Raw genomic sequence first — 19,040 nt, forward strand, 5'->3', positions numbered from 1 at the left:
AGTAAAACACAGTTTATCTCTATATTATATATTGTGGCAAGCTGCATGGAAGAATGAGTCAGCACTTTTGTCTTTATGTACCCTGCCAAAAACAAGTGCTATTTATTTTTCTCACACACAACACAAAACGGTGGCAGAAGACATCAAACGCAAGGCACTTTTCACTCATGGTGACAACATAACTCTTAACCAAACTGACTACAACTCCAATTCCAGTGAAGTTGGGACGTTGTGTAAAATGTAAATAAAAACAGAATACAATGATTTGCAAATCCTCTTCAACCTATATTCAATTGAATACACCACAAAGACAAGATATTTAATGTTCAAATTGATGAACTTTGTTTTTTTGCAAATATTTGCTCATTTTGAAATGGATGCCTGCAACATGTTTGAAAAAAAGCTGGGACAGTGGTCTGTCTGTGCCACCGGGGAGGTGGAGCATGAGTGCGTGCGATAGGACCCGAAAGATGGTGAATTATGCCTGGGCAGGGTGAAGCCAGAGGAGACTCTGGTGGAGGCCCGCAGCGGTCCTGATGTGCAAATCGGTCATCTGACCTGGCTATCTGATCTGACCTATAGGGGCGAAAGACTAATCGGATGTGAACCTGGGCACTACAATAAATGCACACTGTGGCTTCTATTCTACGTCTTCGTTCCTCAGGTGTTAATCAAGCCCTGCCGAGTTGCATGGGCTCGTTGGCAGGGGCAGCAGTTGCAGTGGTGAGTGCATTGCCGGTGGAGCATGAAGAAGAAAGAACAAGACCAAGTCATGGAGGGATCTGAGGGGAAGACACGTGTTCGGCCTTTCTCCCGCCATCTTTCCCTCAACCAGTTGTCTATTTTGATAGCTAGTGAAATTAACTTGTCAAGTGTGTCGGGTTCATCCAGGATTGCAAGTTCATCTGTAAGATTATAAGCTTACCCGTGAATAAAGACGGAGTTCCAGCTGGCCTCTGCTGCAGGTACCTGGAACTCAATGGAATATGCCGCGAAACTGGGGTTCTCCTGACGAATCAATACCAGTCACTTGGAGGTTGCTTGCCCACGCATCGGCTGATCAAAGACCATCCTAAAATCCTGTACAAATGTGAAGTATGATGCAAGCACTGGAGACTGTTGGCTCCACAGGGCCGTGACCCAGGCTAAATCCTCACCATGGAGTAAACTGATGAGATGAGATATACGAGGGCTGTCAATAAAGTAACGGTCCTTTTTATTTTTTTCAAAAACTATATGGATTTCATTCATATGTTTTTACGTCAGACATGCTTGAACCCTCGTGCGCATGCGTGAGTTTTTCCACGCCTGTCGGTGACGTCATTCGCCTGTGAGCACTCCTTGTGGGAGGAGTCGTCCAGCCCCTCGTCGGAATTCCTTTGTCTGAGAAGTTGCTGAGAGACTGGCGCGTTGTTTGATCAAAATTTTTTCTAAACCTGTGAGACACATCGAAGTGGACACGGTTCGAAAAATTAAGCTGGTTTTCAGTGAAAATTTTAACGGCTGATGAGAGATTTTGAGGTGATACTGTCGCTTTAAGGACTTTTCACAGTGTGAGACGTCGCGCAGCGCTCTCAGGCGCCGTCATCAGCCTGTTCAAGCTGAAAACCTCCACATTTCAGGCTCTATTGATCCAGGACGTCGTGAGAGAACAGAGAAGTTTCAGAAGAAGTCGGTTTCAGCATTTTATCCGGATATTCCACTGTTAAAGGAGATTTTTTTAATGAAAGACATGCGGACGGGTCCGCGCGTCGGGACGCAGCCGCCGCGACGCTCCGCCACAGGAAAAACACCTCTGTTGAAAGACTTAAGGACAAGTTGGAACATGTCCTGCCTGTTAAACAATTTCTCATATACTCACTCCACTGAAAGCCATCAAAAGCCGCCTGGATTTTACAAATGGTTATCAACACGGAGGTGTTTTTCCTGTGCCACCGCACCGGCTGCGTCCCGACGCGCAGATCCGTCCGCACGTCTTTCATTAAAAAAATCTCCTTTAACAGTGGAATATCCGGATAAAATGCTGAAACCGACTTCTTCTGAAACTTCTCTGTTCTCTCACGACGTCCTGGATCAATAGACCCTGAAATGTGGAGGTTTTCAGCTTGAACAGGCTGATGACGCCGCCTGAGAGCGCTGCACGACGTCTCGCACCGTGAAAAGTCCTTAAAGCGACAGAATCACCTCAAAATCTCTCATCAGCCATTAAAATTTTCACTGAAAACCAGCTTAATTTTTCGAACCGTGTCCACTTCGATGTGTCTCACAGGTTTAGAAAAAATTTTGATCAAACAACGCGCCAGTCTCTCAGCAACTTCTCAGACAAAGGAATTCCGACGAGGGGCTGGACGACTCCTCCCACAAGGAGTGCTCACAGGCGAATGACGTCACCGACAGGCGTGGAAAAACTCACGCATGCGCACGAGGGTTCAAGCATGTCTGACGTAAAAACATATGAATGAAATCCATATAGTTTTTGAAAAAAAATAAAAAGGACCGTTACTTTATTGACAGCCCTCGTACTTTATTGATCTCACAGTGGAGAAATTATGTTTACACTCCAGTTACCTCAGACAGCAATTAGTCCACAATTATTACTTGTTTACCGTAATAATGGCACACATCAGAATTAAAGACAGCACATACACATTTGACATTGTTTATGTGCACTAAATTTGAAGAAGTCCGTTATTCGAACTGAGGCAAGTGGGAGAAGGTCACGCAGCAACCCTGAGTTGCGCCACCGTCAGCTTGGGGCGGGGGGACCAGCTGCAGCTAAAACCATGCCACCCCTGCAGAAGGGAAGGGGTGATGTGAGCAGAAGCCGGAGTGGGGTGTGTGTGATGGGGTAGGAGGGGGGTGGGGAGAGATAGTGGAGCATGCTTCAGTCCTGTGAAACAGTTTATTGTCTTTGTGAGTTGAGATAAGAAAACAGCCAAATAATCACCAAGGCCTGAAGACATTCCTCTGGAGGAAAACAGTTGGGTAATTTGTCCTTCAGGCTGATAAGCCTGCCGTGTTGTGGTTTGAGCAGTGAAAAACACTTTTTACAGCTTCACTTGAACAACCAAATCCCAATTATGAATTAAGAATATTCCCCGGCTTCCGAAATCTTCATCTTCATCTGCAAGGCACGCATCTGCTCCAAGATGTCATCCAATTTGTGTCTGAGTTCAAGAGTCATTGCAGTCTGAGAATGCACTGCCTTGCCCACCTCGTTAATATAAGGTAGGTAAGATATAAGGTAGATAGGGTAAGCTATTTGTTTTGGTCAGTGGAATGTGTTGGTGGAAGTTGTGAAAAACAAATGGTTACTGTAACAAAAACAATGCGCATGTTTCTATGGAACCGGAATAGGGTTTGGGCCTACAGATAACTGGTTCATGTGTGGAATGGTCTTGCGTGGGAAGTGGTGATATGGGTGGTGGCGTGGCTGGTGGTGATGTGGGTGCTGGGGTGATGTGTGACAGCTGATCAGTGAGTGTGGATTATTGAGCACAAAGCTGAGCTAGCTAAAGGCTAAAGCCTGCTGTTGGTTGGACAGGGTCTGGAGCTAATGTTGCTGTTGTCCTAGTCCATGATGTGGCCAGAAACTCCTGTTATGGATAAACCAATGAATGATTCAGACCCAAAATGCAGGGAGCTGTGGTGAATGCAAAGTAACAATTTATTTGAACACAGAGTAAATGAATATTGTAATCGATCGAGGAGGAGGCACCAGAGCAGTGAGACACAGGCTTGACCAGAATGAGGTGTGGACAGAGGACCAGAACCAGGCAGCAGCGACGGAGCTGGCAGGAGGCAGGAACAGTGAAAACAGGGAGCACAAGAGAAATGTCAAAAACTGGACCACAAGGAGTCATGGAAATATACAGAGAACAGTAATTCAAAAATAATCTACTGAGGCCAGGTACCTCTAAGTTGAGCTGAGTTTCTGGTGAGTGTGGAGTGGAAAGACCAGGGTTTAAATATAGGTGTTGATGATTGCAGACAGGTGTGATGAATCAGCTTTGTGACGCGGCACCTGGAGAAACAGGAAGGGAGGGGGCGCAGAGCAAACACCAAGACAGCACATCAGATTCAGGAAGTCAGTGAGCAGAAAACAATAATTTGGTCATGGTAACACAGTGGATTAGTGGTTAGCACTGCTGCCTCACAGCGAGAAGGTCATGGGTTCAATTCCCACCTGTGGCCTTTCTGTGTGGAGTTTGCATGTTCTCCCCGTGTTTGTGTGGGTTTCCTCCGGGTGCTCCGGTTTCCTCCCACATCCAAAGACATGCAGGTTAGGTGGATTGGAATCTTTATATTGTTTGTGGGTGTGTGTGTGGGTATGAATGTGTTTGTTTGTCTGTTTGTGGCCCTGTGGCAGACTGGTGTCCTGTCCTGGATGTATCCCGCCTCGTGCTCTGACTGCTGGGATAGGTTCCAGCCCGCCGCGACCCTTAATTGGACTGGGCGGTTGGATATGTGTGTGTGTGTGTGTGGGGTGGGGTGGTAATATAACCCCTCTGTTCTGTCACCTCAAATCAAAACTCAATGTGGAGCATGAAGAATGCTCAAGAATGAATGCCTAAGTCCCATTTTTCATGAGCTGAATTCAAAGATATAAAACATTTTCTATATACACAAAAGAGCTGTTTCTCTCAAATATTGTTGACAAATCTGTCTAAATCTGTGTTAATGAGCACTTCTGTTTTGCAGAGATAATCCATCCCACCTCACAGGTGTGGCATATCAAGATGCTGATCAGACAGCATGATTATTGCACAGGTGTGCCTTAGGCTGGCCACATTAAAAGGCCACCCTGAAATGTTCAGTTTTATCAGACAGCACAATGCCACATATGTCGCAGGTTTTGAAAGAGTGTGCAGTTGGCATGCTGACTGCAGGAATGTCCACCAGAGCTGTTGCCCATGAATTGAATGTTTATTTCTCTACCATAAGACATCTCCAAAGGTGTGTCAGAGAATTTGGCAGTACATCCAACTGGCCTCACCACCACAGTCCACTTGTAACCACACCAGCCCAGGACCTCCACATTCAGCATGTAAACAAAACTGTCCAGCCCTGGGATACCATGAGTGATTGTGTGGCGTTGCACCATTGCCACATATTCCCCAGGTCAAGAGGCGAGAAATTGGATCCGTCACTGAACACAGTTAATTTCAACCTTTCAAATACAACACAGAAGAAAAGCATTTAGCTTAAGTACTGAAACACATAGCTGCAAAACCTCCGTATGTATACAGATATCTGTCAAAATTTGTTTCTATGTTTTGGCTTTATTTTGACATAAAAGACCAGAAATAGAGTTGTGTGCAAGGATTTCTGGTCGCAGCTCTGACACTGCTACACTCATTTGCATTTGTGATGCTCGAGGCATCTCCATCTTCATTGTACTCAGCTGGAGCTACAATTATCTGTTTCTGCAATTATTTCCATCGTTTCTGCTAGTAAGGATATTACAATTAATATAATGAGAAGGATTTCAGTCCATTATGAGCGTAGATTCGACCCCGCGTGTTCGTAATTGCTACAACTTAGAGATCTGGATGGGTGACAAAATTCACCAAACCAGTCACATTATGTAACAGTTATTTTAAATTGGAGTTATAATTGATTAAATTGAAATGATCCAAAGTAGAGCCCTGCACAAGACTATTTTCTTCGTATTGCTCCTGCAGTGTGCTCCACGGAATTTAGGAGAATTACAGCCCTCAGGAGAAAACGCGTCATTTAGTCGACTAATACAGAGACTCATGGGGCTGTTTGCTTTGTTTCACTGGCCTGTTTGTCTGTTGATGCACTGGTGAGGAATAGCACCCCTATTTTGTTGTTTTAATTTAGTTTAAAGACGGTTTCACGTGTGCCCATATGTGGACCTGCAGTAAAGCACGACTTTGCTGCAGGTCCTCCCGCTGTGTCTGTGTCTGAATGTATACCTGTTGAATCTAAATACAGTAAAACCTGTTTAGAATGAACACATTAAAAAAAAACTTACTCATAATATGAACTGAAATTCAAGGACATTTGTTAATTTTTATAGTTATTTTGTACATAGACAGTTGAACTGATAATTAACATTTTAATTAACATTTAAAATTTGAACGACTTCATGTGTAATCATGGACTTACATTCATAGAATTAATTTCAGAACTTTATTACAACTGATTAATATTTATATAATATATATATAATTTATAATATATAACCATTTTCAGCCTTCCACCTCTTCCACAATTTCTCGGATAGTCACACGACTGAAAAGCCACCGAAAGCCGTCTGAATCTTCCGAATGGTGTAAGAGATGGGCGTCATTTTTCGGAGTCCAGCATGTCCTGTGAGACTTCAACACGGAGGTGCTTTTGCTCCACCGTCAGCAGCTTCGTGCCAAAGCCATCGGCATGAATTTCACCACCACAGCATTCACTTTGGAAATGATCTGGTCATTTCAGCATGTTGATGATGGCCGACCGGAGCGTGGCTCGCTCTCCACCGTTGTGCAGACGTCTTTAAACCGGTTGTACCGCTCCTTAATCTGTGTGATGCCCAGAGGATCGTCACTGAAAGCCGTCTGAATAATCCGAATGGTTTCCACCTTGCTGTCGTCCAGTTTCTGGCAAAAATGTGATGCAGTCGCACTGCTCCAGTCGTTCCGCCATTTTCCTTGCAATGAAAATCCGCAGAGAGACTACACCCGTCCTCACACAAAGGCTGCTTACCAGAAAATGATGCAATTGGCAGGCATGAAAAAATTCATGCATGCGCACGAACATTCAAGGTTGGCTCATGCAAGCACACATGATTCAAATCCATCAGGTTTTTGCAAAAAATAAAAAGGTCGGATACTTTTCTAACAGACCTCGTATAACTGTTTTTCCAAGTTGACTGGGAACAATTTTGGACTTCTATTTAAAGTTCATGTTGGACTGTTCCCATCAAAGGACCAGTGAAGCACATCAAAATGTAAGTCCCTTTTCTGTTGTTTATAAATTAATACAATTAATTAAATAAATTAATAAAATAAATAAATAATAAATAAGGGCAGTTCAGAACCTCCATGACCAGTAAAAGATCAAGGACCGTGACGTCGCCCGGTATGGCGGAGCCGGGGTCCCACCCTGGAGCCAGGCCTGGGGTTGGGGCTCGCGCGCGAGCGCCTGGTGGTTGGGCCTTAGCCCATGGGGCCCGGCCGGGCTCATCCCGAAAGAGTGACGTGGGCCCGCCCTCCTGTGAGTTCACCACCTGCAGAGGGGGCCATGGGGGTCGGGTGCAGAGAGGATTGGGTGGCGGTTGAGGGCGGGTGGCCCGGCGGCCCGGTCCATGCTCACAGCCCCTGGCTGTTAGGAAGTGGAATGTCACCTCGCTGGGGGGGAAGGAGCCTGAGCTTGTGCGGGAGGTTGAGAGATATCGACTAGAGATAGTCTGGCTCACCTCCACGCACAGCTTGGGCTCTGGTACCCAACTCCTGGAGAGGGGCTGGATGCTTCATTTTTCTGGTGTCGCCCACGGGGAGAGGCGGAGAGCTGGGGTCGCATTGCTTATTGCTCCCCAGCTCAGTCGCCAAGTGTTGGAGTTCACTCCAGTGAACGAGAGGGTTGCGTCCCTACGCCTTCGGGTCGGGGACAGGTCTCTCACCGTTGTCTTGGCCTACGGGCCGAGCAGCAGTGCAGAGTACCCGACCTTCCTGGAGTCCCTGGGAGGGGTACTAGATAGCGCACCAACTGGGGACTCCATTGTTCTCCTGGGGGATTTCAAGCCCACGTGGGCGGCAACAGTGAGACCTGGAGGGGGGTGATCGGGAAGCACGGCCTCCCCGATCTGAACCCGAGTGGTGTTCAGTTGTTGGACTTCTGTGCTAGTCACAGTTTGTCCATCACGAACACCATGTTCGAGCACAAGGGTGTCCATAAGTGCATGTGGCACCAGGACACCCTGAGCTGGAGGTCGATGATCGACTTTGTAGTCGCATCATCTGACCTTCGGCCACGTGTCTCGGACACTCAAGTGAAGAGAGGGCCAGAGCTGTCGACTGATCACCACCTGGTGGTGAGTTGGATCCGCTGGGAGGGTAGGAAGCCGGTAAGACCTGGCAGGCCCAAACGTATAGTGAGGGTCTGCTGGGAACGACTGGCGGAACCCTCTGTCAGCGAGGTCTTCAACTCCCACCTCCGGGAGAGCTTCTCCCAGATCCCGGGGGAGGTTGGAGACATGGAGTCCGAGTGGACCATGTTCTCCACCTCCATTGTCGATGCGGCTGCTCGTAGCTGTGGTCGCAAGGTCTCTGGTGCCTGTCGCGGCGGCAATCCCCGAACCCGGTGGTGGACACCGGAAGTAAGGGATGCCATCAAGCTGAAGAAGGAGTCCTACTTATCTTTGTTGGTAGGTGGGACCCCAAATGCAGCTGACAGGTACCTCTGGATTGGCAGACCGGGGTGGTGGTCCCTCTGTTTAAGAAGTGGGACCGGAGGGTGTGTTCCAACTATAGGGGGATCACACTCCTCAGCCTCCCCGGTAAGGTCTATTCCAGAGTACTGGACAGGAGAATTCGACCGATGGTTGAACCTCGGATTCAGGAGGAGCAGTGTGGTTTTCGTCCTGGTCGCGGCACACTGGACCAGCTCTACACGCTCCATCGGGTGCTCGAGGGTTCATGGGAGTTTGCCCAACCAGTCCACATGTGTTTTGTGGATCTGGAGAAGGCATTCGACTGTGTCCCTCGGCGCACCCTGTGGGGAGTGCTCCGGGAGTACGGGGTCTGGGGTCCTTTGCTAAGGGCTATCCGGTCCCTGTACAACCGCAGCAGGAGCTTGGTTCGCATTGCCGGTAGTAAGTCAAACCTGTTTCCAGTGCACATGGCCTCCGCCAGGGCTGCCCTTTGTCACCGGTTCTGTTCATTATTTTTATGGACAGAATTTCTAGGCGCAGCCAGGGTATAGAGGGGGTCTGGTTTGGGAACCACAGAATCTCGTCTCTGCTGTTTGCGGACGATGTGGTTCTGTTGGCTTCGTCAAATCAGGACCTTCAGCGTGCACTGGGGCGGTTTGCAGCCGAGTGTGAAGCGTCCGGGATGAAAATCAGCACCTCCAAATCCGAGGCCATGGTTCTCGACTGGAAAAAAGTGCTTTGCCCTCTTCAGGTCGGTGGAGTGTCCTTGCCTCAAGTGGAGGAGTTTAAGTATCTCGGGGTCTTGTTCACGAGTGAGGGACGGATGGAGCGTGAGATTGATAGATGGATCGGTGCAGCATCTGCAGTGATGCGGTCGCTGTATCGGACCGTCGTGGTGAAGAGAGCTGAGTAGGGGGGCAAAGCTCTCGATTTACCGATCGATCTACGTTCCGATCCTCACCTATGGTCATGAGATTTGGCTCATGACCGAAAGAACGAGATCGCGAGTACAAGCGGCCGAGATGAGTTTCCTCCGCAGGGTGGCTGGGCGCTCCCTTAGAGATCGGGTGAGGAGCTCGGTCACTCAGGAGGAGCTCGGAGTCGAGCCGCTGTTCCTCCACGTCGAAAGGAGTCAGTTGAGGTGGCTCTGGCATCTTTTCCGGATGCCCCCTGGACGCCTCGCTGGAGAGGTGTTCCGGGCACGTCCCACTGGGAGGAGGCCCCGGGGAAGACCCAGGACATGCTGGAGGGATTACATCTCTCGGCTTGGGAACGCCTTGGGGGTTCCCCCGGAGGAGTTGGAGGAGGTGTGTGTGGATCGGGAGGTCTGGGCGGCTTTGCTTGAGCTGCTGCCCCCACGACCCGACTCCAGATAAAACGGAAGAAAATGGATGGATGGATGGATAAATTAATAAAATATCAAATGAGAATGATCTATTTTAAGGCTGCTGGAGCGCAACAACGAGCGTAGTCTCTGGACCTGTTGCCAGAGTCGTCCGCAGCTCTGCACAGCAGACAGGAGGGTGGTGTGAGTGGCCCACTGCCGAGCCTGCAGACTCAGTAAGCGCATCAGAGGCAGTGAGAGCAATCGTGATGATGCCAACCTGCGCTGTAAAAAAAAAAAAAGGAAGACGCATGCAAAATTGCACTAAAAAAAATCAGTGAAACTGCGAGGCTGCGAAAGGTGAACCGTGTTATAGCGAGGGACCACTGTAGTCAATTCATGCACAATTAATTCCCTCCCCAGTGGGACCGGGTCTTTAGCCGTTATATAAAACATATAATGAATGCTTTTACATTCTTTCAATGGAACAAATATTTCATGAGGTTTTTTTTCTATACGTTCCAGCTTTCACGTTATGAAATATTTGTATCATTGAACTCATAAACATTCATTATTTGTATAACATTTACATTGAAGTGTCCAATGCAGGCTAGTGTTTTTTTTTTCACTATTGATCCAGACAGCACACTGACTGTGATAAAGTGTGTGTGCAAAGCAATGCCAAAGAGCAACAGCAGCACAGACAAATCAAAAATCCTGTTATTTTTGTTTCCAAGCAAGACTGATTTTGACTAAGCACAAGGGGACATGATTGATTCAGACTGTCGACCGTCCAGGGACTGTGACATGGAGGTCCCTGCTTAGCCCTGATTCTCAAACTGTGCTGAAAATTTATATATACTTTACTTCATGTCATTCATTACTTGTTGTTAACTGTTGTCAGTGGTGGGCACAGATAACCAAAAAAATCAACTTCGATAACAGATAATAAGATAACTGAAAAGTTATCTTTGATAAAGATAAACCACCCAAAAATGTATCGGAAGTTACAGATAACCGATAAATTCCAGTATTGTCTCTGGTACATTTGCAACTACTAACAAGCTGAATTTGAGTTTTAACACCACAGTTGCTTTTGGAAGCATCAAAAGCTACAAAAGACTCAAACAATGAGTCCGCACTTCTATGTTTGAACATGCTGTCCCCTGCTGGAAGCTACACAGAAGCACCCTGAAATCAGCCACAAAGCCAGCTCTCTACCAATCACAATGCTCCGGTCAGGCGGAGGTCTTGGAAGATAAAGTCATGCTGACTTATGGTTTGGTGTAAATACTGATAGAATAACTCCATTAATGTCAATTCTGTCATTTGTACAAAGTTAAAATATAACAAATATCTTTTAATGTTGAATAATGCACTAATTCTGAGGTTTTGTAACAAACACAGACAGATCGCAATGGATTCTGGGTAAAAGTGCCCCTGCTAAACACTGATTGGTTCAGTCATTAATTATGTAAATCAACACGTTAATGTGAGGTGTGTCGTGTGTTGGTGTTTACAGATAAATGTGCTTTTGTAAAATATTCCATTTTTCATTTGTAAAAACAGGCATTTTTACGGAGCCCTGGAAGTGTTATCGCAAAATGTTTTGCATGTGGAGAGAATGTGCGCTCATTTTATTATTTTTATTATTAGTTTTATGATGTGCGCACGTTTTATTATGTTGTAAAATGTGCACTCAATATTGTCTTGACACATAAATGTTGGCTTTACACTGTGCGAGTTTTGGTTCTTTTTCAGATGATTTTTCATTCGTGCGAGAATTTTTTGGATCGAGTTTCAGGTTAATCACATGTCCTGCATCGTGTAGTGTACATGGAGTAACAAGCTCTGTTTAACATCTCATGACCACCTCCTGATCGCCGATCGTATGGTCGAATGAAAATCAAACCTGTTTGATATTATTCTGGTCGGCCGTCGTGAGGGTATCCTGCTGCTGAAGAGCTACAAGCATCCAACCTCTCGCACTGTGCATGTGCAAACACCGCAGAGCTGTCTTGTAATGTTTTTTTGTTGTTGGTGTTTTGTTTTGTTTTTAAACTTAATTTGTTTAAAAAAAAAAAGCCATTTGCAAAGCCAAAAAGTTCTGATATAACCGGGGTCAAAATAAATAGAACACTGCCATCTACTGGTGCCCAGACGCTTAGTACTTAGGGCGAATACTGCCATGAACACTACTGGCCAGTAGATGGTAGTAGAGGCCTTGAAAACTTGCCAAAACAAAATTCTAGATAATCCGTGTCTGCTACATTTAAGATGCGTGGAATTTAACAAACGCAAATACAATAACAACGTCTATAAACCCAGAGAATATATTCACAAGAGTTGTAGGCACTAGAGTTTAATGCTGCTGTCCGTAGAGTCTGAACAGAGTGTCTGAAATGCATTTGCCCTGTTGTGAACAGATTGCGATTACCCTGTCCTACCCATAATGCACTGCTGGGCACAGCATGTGCTAACAAAGCCTTAAAAATTAGCACATTAAAACTAAAACATATATCTGATATTTTCACTTTATAAAACTTCAGACATGACAGTAATTTTAAATAACTTGTCCAAAATTAGTTAATTGGTTAAAATTTGAACCATAAGTTAAAAATGTGTGCCTCTGGATGACTTGGGTGATATTGCCAGTGTATCAGTATGGTGTTGAAGGAATTTTTTTTTTTTTGTGACCAGTTCTCCTTTGCCTGCATAGGATAGAGTGGTTTCTCCTGAAAGCAGCTCTCTTCTGTTTGCAGAGGGTAGAACTATACATCTGTTAGGAAACTTTTAACGGGTAGGTGCTCAAAAATCTTTGCCGCTGTTCAGCTTTGTTTACTATGTTATCGGTCTAAAAGTTATCGGACAAAAATTTATCGGAAGATAATTAGTCCGATAATGGTTTTTAAAGTATCTAAAAAGATAATCCCATAATGAAAACATTATCTTCAATAATTATCTGTTATCGGATTATTGGAACTGTGCCCACCACTGCCTGTTGTACACATTTTATACAGTATAAAGGAGGGACGAGTGGGTAGAAATGTGTTTATACTTCAATCAGGAACTGGTATTCACTTTTTCTACATCCCTGTTTCAAAAGAGAAAGCTCTGTGACCTGCAGACTTTTCATTCACCCTAGGGACACAAAATAGTCCTGCACCCTGAGAATGCAGAGCCCGGGCCGGTATGTAGAGTTTAATTAGGTCAGCTAAGTAGGGAAGTCGTAGTCCATGAATAATTTTATAGGTTAATAGCAGAACCTTAAAATCTGATCTCACAGGGACAGGAAGCCAGTGAAGAGATGCCAAATAGGTGTAATGTGGTCAAACTTTCTGGTTACTGTCAAAACACTGGCAGCAGCATTTTGAACCAGTTGGAGAGCCCTAAGGCTGGACTGCGGTAAACCAGAAAATAGAACATTGCAGTAGTCCAATCGAGAAGAAACAAATGCATGGATCAGGGTCTCAGCATCAGCTATACACAGGATGGGATGAATCTTCACTATATTTTGCAGGTGGAAGAAAGCAGTCCACGTAATATCTCTAATGTGTAGGTCAAAGGACAACATAGGATCAAAAATTACCCCAAGGTTCCTCACTTTGTCTGTGATGTATGACACACGAGCCCAGGCTAATCGTTAGCTGGTGAAATGGATGCCAATGTCTCACTGGACCAAGAACCATCATTTCAGTCTTGTCAGATATTAAAGTAGGAAATTGCTAGACATCCAGCTTTTCACTGATTCAAGGCAATCCTCTAAGGATTTTATGTGGATGAGATTACCAGCAGTTATCGGCATGTATAATGGAGTATCATCATCATACCAGTGAAAGGTAATCCCAGAACACCGCGATATGTGGCCAAGGGGTGCTATATAAAGTGAGAAAAGCGGGCCTAAGACGGACCCCTGTGGAACCTCAATTTTCTAGTCACTAAGGTTAGTGGTAGTGTTGTTGTATAAAACACAGTGAGAACGACTGGTCAGGTATGATGTCAACCATGGTCAACATGCAAGAGCCTTCCCAGTAATCCTAAAATGATTCTCCAGCCTGTCAAGCAGAATATGATGTTCCATAGTATCAAATGCTGCACTAAGATCTAACAACACCAGAACTGTAATGGTGTCCAAATCCATTGCAAGGAGAAGAACATTTACCACTTTAGTGAGAACTGTCACACCAGTTTTATTTTGTTTAAGTGCTTAATTTCTTTAAGTACTGTGAGTTGTAAATTATTTTTGCAGCATCTTTATAAAAATCATGCCCAGCATTTTTGCACAGATGCACACAAATGATTCATCCTCCTCCCACCTGGTATTCATCAGCACAGCTGACATAGACTTTTGCCAGGATTGCATCCTTTTAACCCCCACCACAAAAGGGTTCACATAGCTGTGATATTCTGATACAATAAACACATAATTCATCAGAAAATATTAACAGCTGCATGATGTATTGTTTGAGAATAGGCATCGCGATGTGTATGTGTGCAGTTGTTTACATTGTAGGACTCACGATATGGCATAATTAAACTAACCATGCACGTCTACATTGCCAAGTGATAAGGGCCAAAGATGTTGTATTGAGGATCCTGGTAATGTGAGTGCATGACATGCACCTTCTCCCTCGCTGCACTGCATGCGCCAGTCACATACTCAGCTGAATAAAAAATTAAAAGCAAGTGCCTTCCTCACAAATTGTCTTGTTTTCAGTGGCCGTAAACGATACTTTTTTAAAACGGTTTCCAGAGTAGATCAATATGAAAACAATGGAACTGGAAGCAATACGAACGGTTCTGAAACAATGATGGAATAGTCCTGCCTTTGTACCCCAGCCACTCATAATGAATAACATGTTGTTGTTGTCGTCATTGTTAATAGTGTTGTTTAACATACTTTTTTGTCTTGGTGGATCATCTATGGGATTTATTTTCAAGGCGAGCCGACAGCTGAAGAAAAGACGGTTATCTGTGGTGAACGCTGATCGTGAATAAATGGAGTGCTGCAAATTAAATAATTTCAGAAAGGGCTTTCAGCTTTTAAAATGTTATTTTTCTTCTTATTTGTACCTTCCTTCAGCTCAGGCTTAGAAATGCACCTAGATCAATGTATTATAACACAGAGGAACTTCTTTAATAATGCTGTGTTTTTTTTCCACAAGCAATTTTCACGATAAGGAATTTCCAGCTAAAGTTTCCAAACGGCGTCTTCCAAAACAAGGGCCTCTTCTGGTGACAACACTTTTCCGAAGGCTGTGATGATGAATTTAGCTGAAAGGACATAACAGGTCAGATTAAAAGACTTTATTCAATTTTCCACTTTGAAACATTCTAACCTTCTGATGCTACATTGATTGGCTCCTTATACTGGTTATGTGCATGGTCCTGTCATCTTGGGGGAAGTGTTACACTGCCACATACAGGCTTGGCATGTGTACTACTGCATTTTTTGATACAGAAAAGATGATCCTGCAAGATATTCATATATCACAATATATATTGCTATGGGGGAAAAAATAAAAAAAAAATCTCAATTTTTTCAAGCATCATGCAGCCAGTCACAAATTTATTTTAGTTAAAAAAGGAAGTTGTTGACTGGTGTTTGTATCAGCACCAACTCCTGTTTATTTCCTTTTTCTTTGTAGGTTGAATCAGCAGTGCAGGCGATTCATCAGGGTCGCCGGGAGCTGTTGGAGGAGGCATGCCACTCAAATACCCATAAGCGCAGAGTTCTCATCCCTGAGGACCTGAACCATGTCATTGTGGACGATCAGCATGGTTTGCTGTATTGTTACGTGCCCAAAGTGGCTTGTACCAACTGGAAGCGAGTTTTCATGGTTCTCACAGGTGCTGTTGAGTCCCATAGAGACCCACTAGACATCCCCGCAAATGAAGCTCACGTTCATGGAAACCTCCGTACCCTTTCAGACTACTCAACGTCCCAGATTAACCAGCGTCTGCGCTCCTACCTGAAGTTCATCTTTGTGCGTGAACCCTTCGAGCGGCTGGTATCAGCGTATCGAAATAAATTCACACTGAGCTACAATACAGCTTTTCATAAACGATATGGCACAAAGATTGTGGAGAGACACAGGCCATTTCCACAGCCACATGCGATGGAGAAAGGAGATGATGTCTCCTTCGAAGAGTTTGTGTATTACCTGGTGGATCCGGCCACCCAGCAAGAAGAGCCATTCAATGAGCACTGGGAGCGGGTGCACTCGCTGTGCCACCCCTGTCTCATCCACTATGATGTGGTGGGGAAATACGAGACACTGGAGCAGGACTCCCGCTATGTGCTACAGCTAGCTGGTGTGAAAGACAAGGTTAGCTTCCCTGATTCCTCCAAGAGTACCAGGACTACAGGAGACATGACAGCGCAGTTCTTCCGCAACATTAGCCCCTTCTACCAGAAAAAGCTGTTCAATCTCTATCACATGGACTTCCTGCTTTTCAACTACTCAGTGCCAGCCTACCTCAAGTTTAGATAAGTGTAGGAGGTTACTACTCATAGGCAAGGAGCTGAAGTCAAGGAGCACAAACTCCTGGGCCCTCATTTATCAACTGTACATAGGAGCAGATTTGTGCTTAAACCTTGCGTATGAATGAACAATTCTTCACAAATTGTGCAATTTACCAACTTGTACTTATACTTAGAAATGTGTGACCATGCATATGCACAGCATGTATTGGTACAACAGGGAAACTGCAACCAGAAAGCATTGCTGCAATCATTGCATGCAGCCTCATTCACAGTTATAAGTACACAATTAGTAATTATGTCTGGTTAGAAACATACATGTAGCCTCATTTGTGTCAGAACCTACAAAGCACATCTGTGTGAACTAAACAGTTTTTGACCTGAACAACAAACGCCTTGAGCTCTACCTGATACTACAAGGCATGAAGCAAATAGTTTCCCTCCTGCAATTTTATATTAACAATTGCCTATATCATTTTCACTGCTCAAATCTCATTAGGAGACATTTTATCTTTACCAAGACAGCAATGCGGTGACATAATAGAAGTACAAAAGATTCTGAGACAACAGTAATGATAAATAATTGTCTGCATTGGAAAGGCTTATGCTGGTTCTTGTGGTGAGCTTGATGGTTCCCACATGCTTAATGAACACTACTGACCAGTAGATGACAGTAGAGGCCTTGAAAACAAAATTCCAGATACAGTAATCCCTGTCTGCTACATTTAAAATGCGTGGAATTTAACAAATGCAAATAAAACCAACATCTATAAACGCAGAGAATATATTCAAGAGAGTTTTAGGCACTAGAGTTTAATGCTGTTGTCTGTGGAGCCTGAACAGAGTGTCTGAAATGCATTTGTCCTGTCGTGATGTACTGAGATTACATCATCCTACCCAAAATGCATTGCGGGTCACAGGATGTGCTCACAAAACCTTAAAAATTAGCACATTACTTTAAAACTAAACATATATCTGATATTTTCACTTAATAAAACTTCAGACATGACAGTAATTTTAAATAACTTGTCCAAAATTTGAACTATAAGTTAAAAACGTATGCCTCTGGATGACTTAGGTGATATCGGCAGCCTATTGGTATGGTGTTAAAAGAATTTTTTTTTTCATTTGGGGCTGTTTCTCTTTTGTTTGCAGAGGATTGAGATACTTTTTATACAAGCGGCTCTCTTCTGTTAGCAAAGGTTATAGCTGTGCGTCTGTTACAAAATTTTTAACAGGTGAGTGCTAAACTAATTTTAAAAATGCTTGTCACTGTTCAGCTTTATTTTGTTTATTGGTTTAAAAGTTATCAGACAAAGATTAATCGGAAGATAATTGGTCTGATAATGGTTTTTAAAGTTATCTAAAAAGATAATCCGATAAAGAAAACATTATCTTCGATAATGATCTGTTATCGGGTTATCGGAAGTGTGCCCACCAGTGGCTTGAGGTGCGCCACCTGTGCAGAAGAGAGAGAAACAGAAGCAGCAGCAGGAACAGGCAGCCCACAAGTGCAATCTACCCACATTTACTGTCTACTAGAAACAGTTGATGGTAAGTAGGTACTCTGAGTATACAACTGCTGTTGTGTTTCTGCATTCTTAAATAGAGATGGATGATAAGCATTTCTGGAGAGTACAGTTTTTGACAGACGGAGAGTTACACCCCAGTGTTAATGACATTTGACACATTGTTTTGTGGCATCACAGATAATGATTACATCTTTTGAACAAAAAATTATTATTCACATAACACTGATGCTTGAGTTTGAAATGTACTCTATTTCTGGAGAGGACATTTTTGACAGCCTGGTTCAAGTCATTTCCCCACTGGGCCATAATTCTGATTGTTATACAGTAGGCTTTGATAGGAACATTAGTCCATTTAGTGGTTACCTACTAAGTAAATAATAGTTCTGGCAGCCCATCAAAATTAGACATCATGGAAGTGACACAGATATTTTGGTAAAAACTGGTATAATTAGAGTTCTGCTGGTAAACAAATGAGTATATCAAACCAAATGACTTGCTGCTGATGGACCAGTAGTACGTAGTCATCCATGTATGGCCTTGTCATTAAACCAAACTTTATCTTTAAAATCCACTTACATACCCTGACTGTAAAACAGCTCAAATTAAGAAACATGACACCATGAGTTAATGTTCATTAGGACCGGCTGTGTTTAAAAGTGCTCGTGGACTTGTTTCTGCCATCTTTTGTTGATGCTTGTTGCTTTTATTTTTGTCATCTCACTGCCATAACCTCGATCTCCATTTCACAAAAGTAGATTGTCCTTACTCTCTTGTTCCATTATTATAAACACAAGCAACAAATGGATAGTTTGTTATCATATATGGTTAACTGAGTGTTTTTCTGAGTGCAAATGACCATGAGCACAGTGGTTGAGAATGCAGGACCGGTGTCGCAGACCGAACGCCCCCCCCCCCCAAAAGAAAAAAAATCAGTCTACCCTGTCTTCACTGCACATGCGTAATCAGCCGCGGTTCACCAATTATCACCTTGTTTCTGCTTCAAACTGCACTCCAGTCATCATCTATCTCAGTGACAGATATCTGAAGCTTTTGTACAACAATCATTTCCACATAAATTCAGCATTATTTCATCATAAAAGACAGAGGAAGCGATCAGAGCACTGAGGCTACACAAGGTGGTAGCCGATGACTTCACTGCACATCAGTCATTTCAAAGCGCCACAGAGTTTTGCCTTGTTTCTGCTTAAAACTGGCTTTAGAATGATTTTATCAGGTTTAGTCGATAGGACAGGTAGGACGCAAATGCAGGACACAGGAACACAGCTTAGTGGCGTAACAGGGTGATTCTTT

At 44.1% G+C, this 19,040-nt stretch overlaps 1 protein-coding gene across 1 annotated transcript in view; it reads left to right on the top strand.

Annotated features, from left to right (window-relative positions):
- LOC117507824 (carbohydrate sulfotransferase 11-like) overlaps positions 1–16,822 on the top strand; it is a 31,879-nt gene extending 15,057 nt beyond the window's left edge. The window contains exon 3 of the mRNA XM_034167615.1: positions 15,362–16,822. Within this exon, the coding sequence (XP_034023506.1) occupies positions 15,362–16,207 (846 nt within the window). The 3' untranslated portion in view covers positions 16,208–16,822. The remainder of the gene's footprint in view (positions 1–15,361) is intronic.
- The last annotated feature ends 2,218 nt before the right edge of the window (positions 16,823–19,040 follow it).

The sequence above is a fragment of the Thalassophryne amazonica genome, chromosome 3, assembly GCF_902500255.1.
Source record: "Thalassophryne amazonica chromosome 3, fThaAma1.1, whole genome shotgun sequence".
NCBI classification, from domain to species: domain Eukaryota; kingdom Metazoa; phylum Chordata; class Actinopteri; order Batrachoidiformes; family Batrachoididae; genus Thalassophryne; species Thalassophryne amazonica.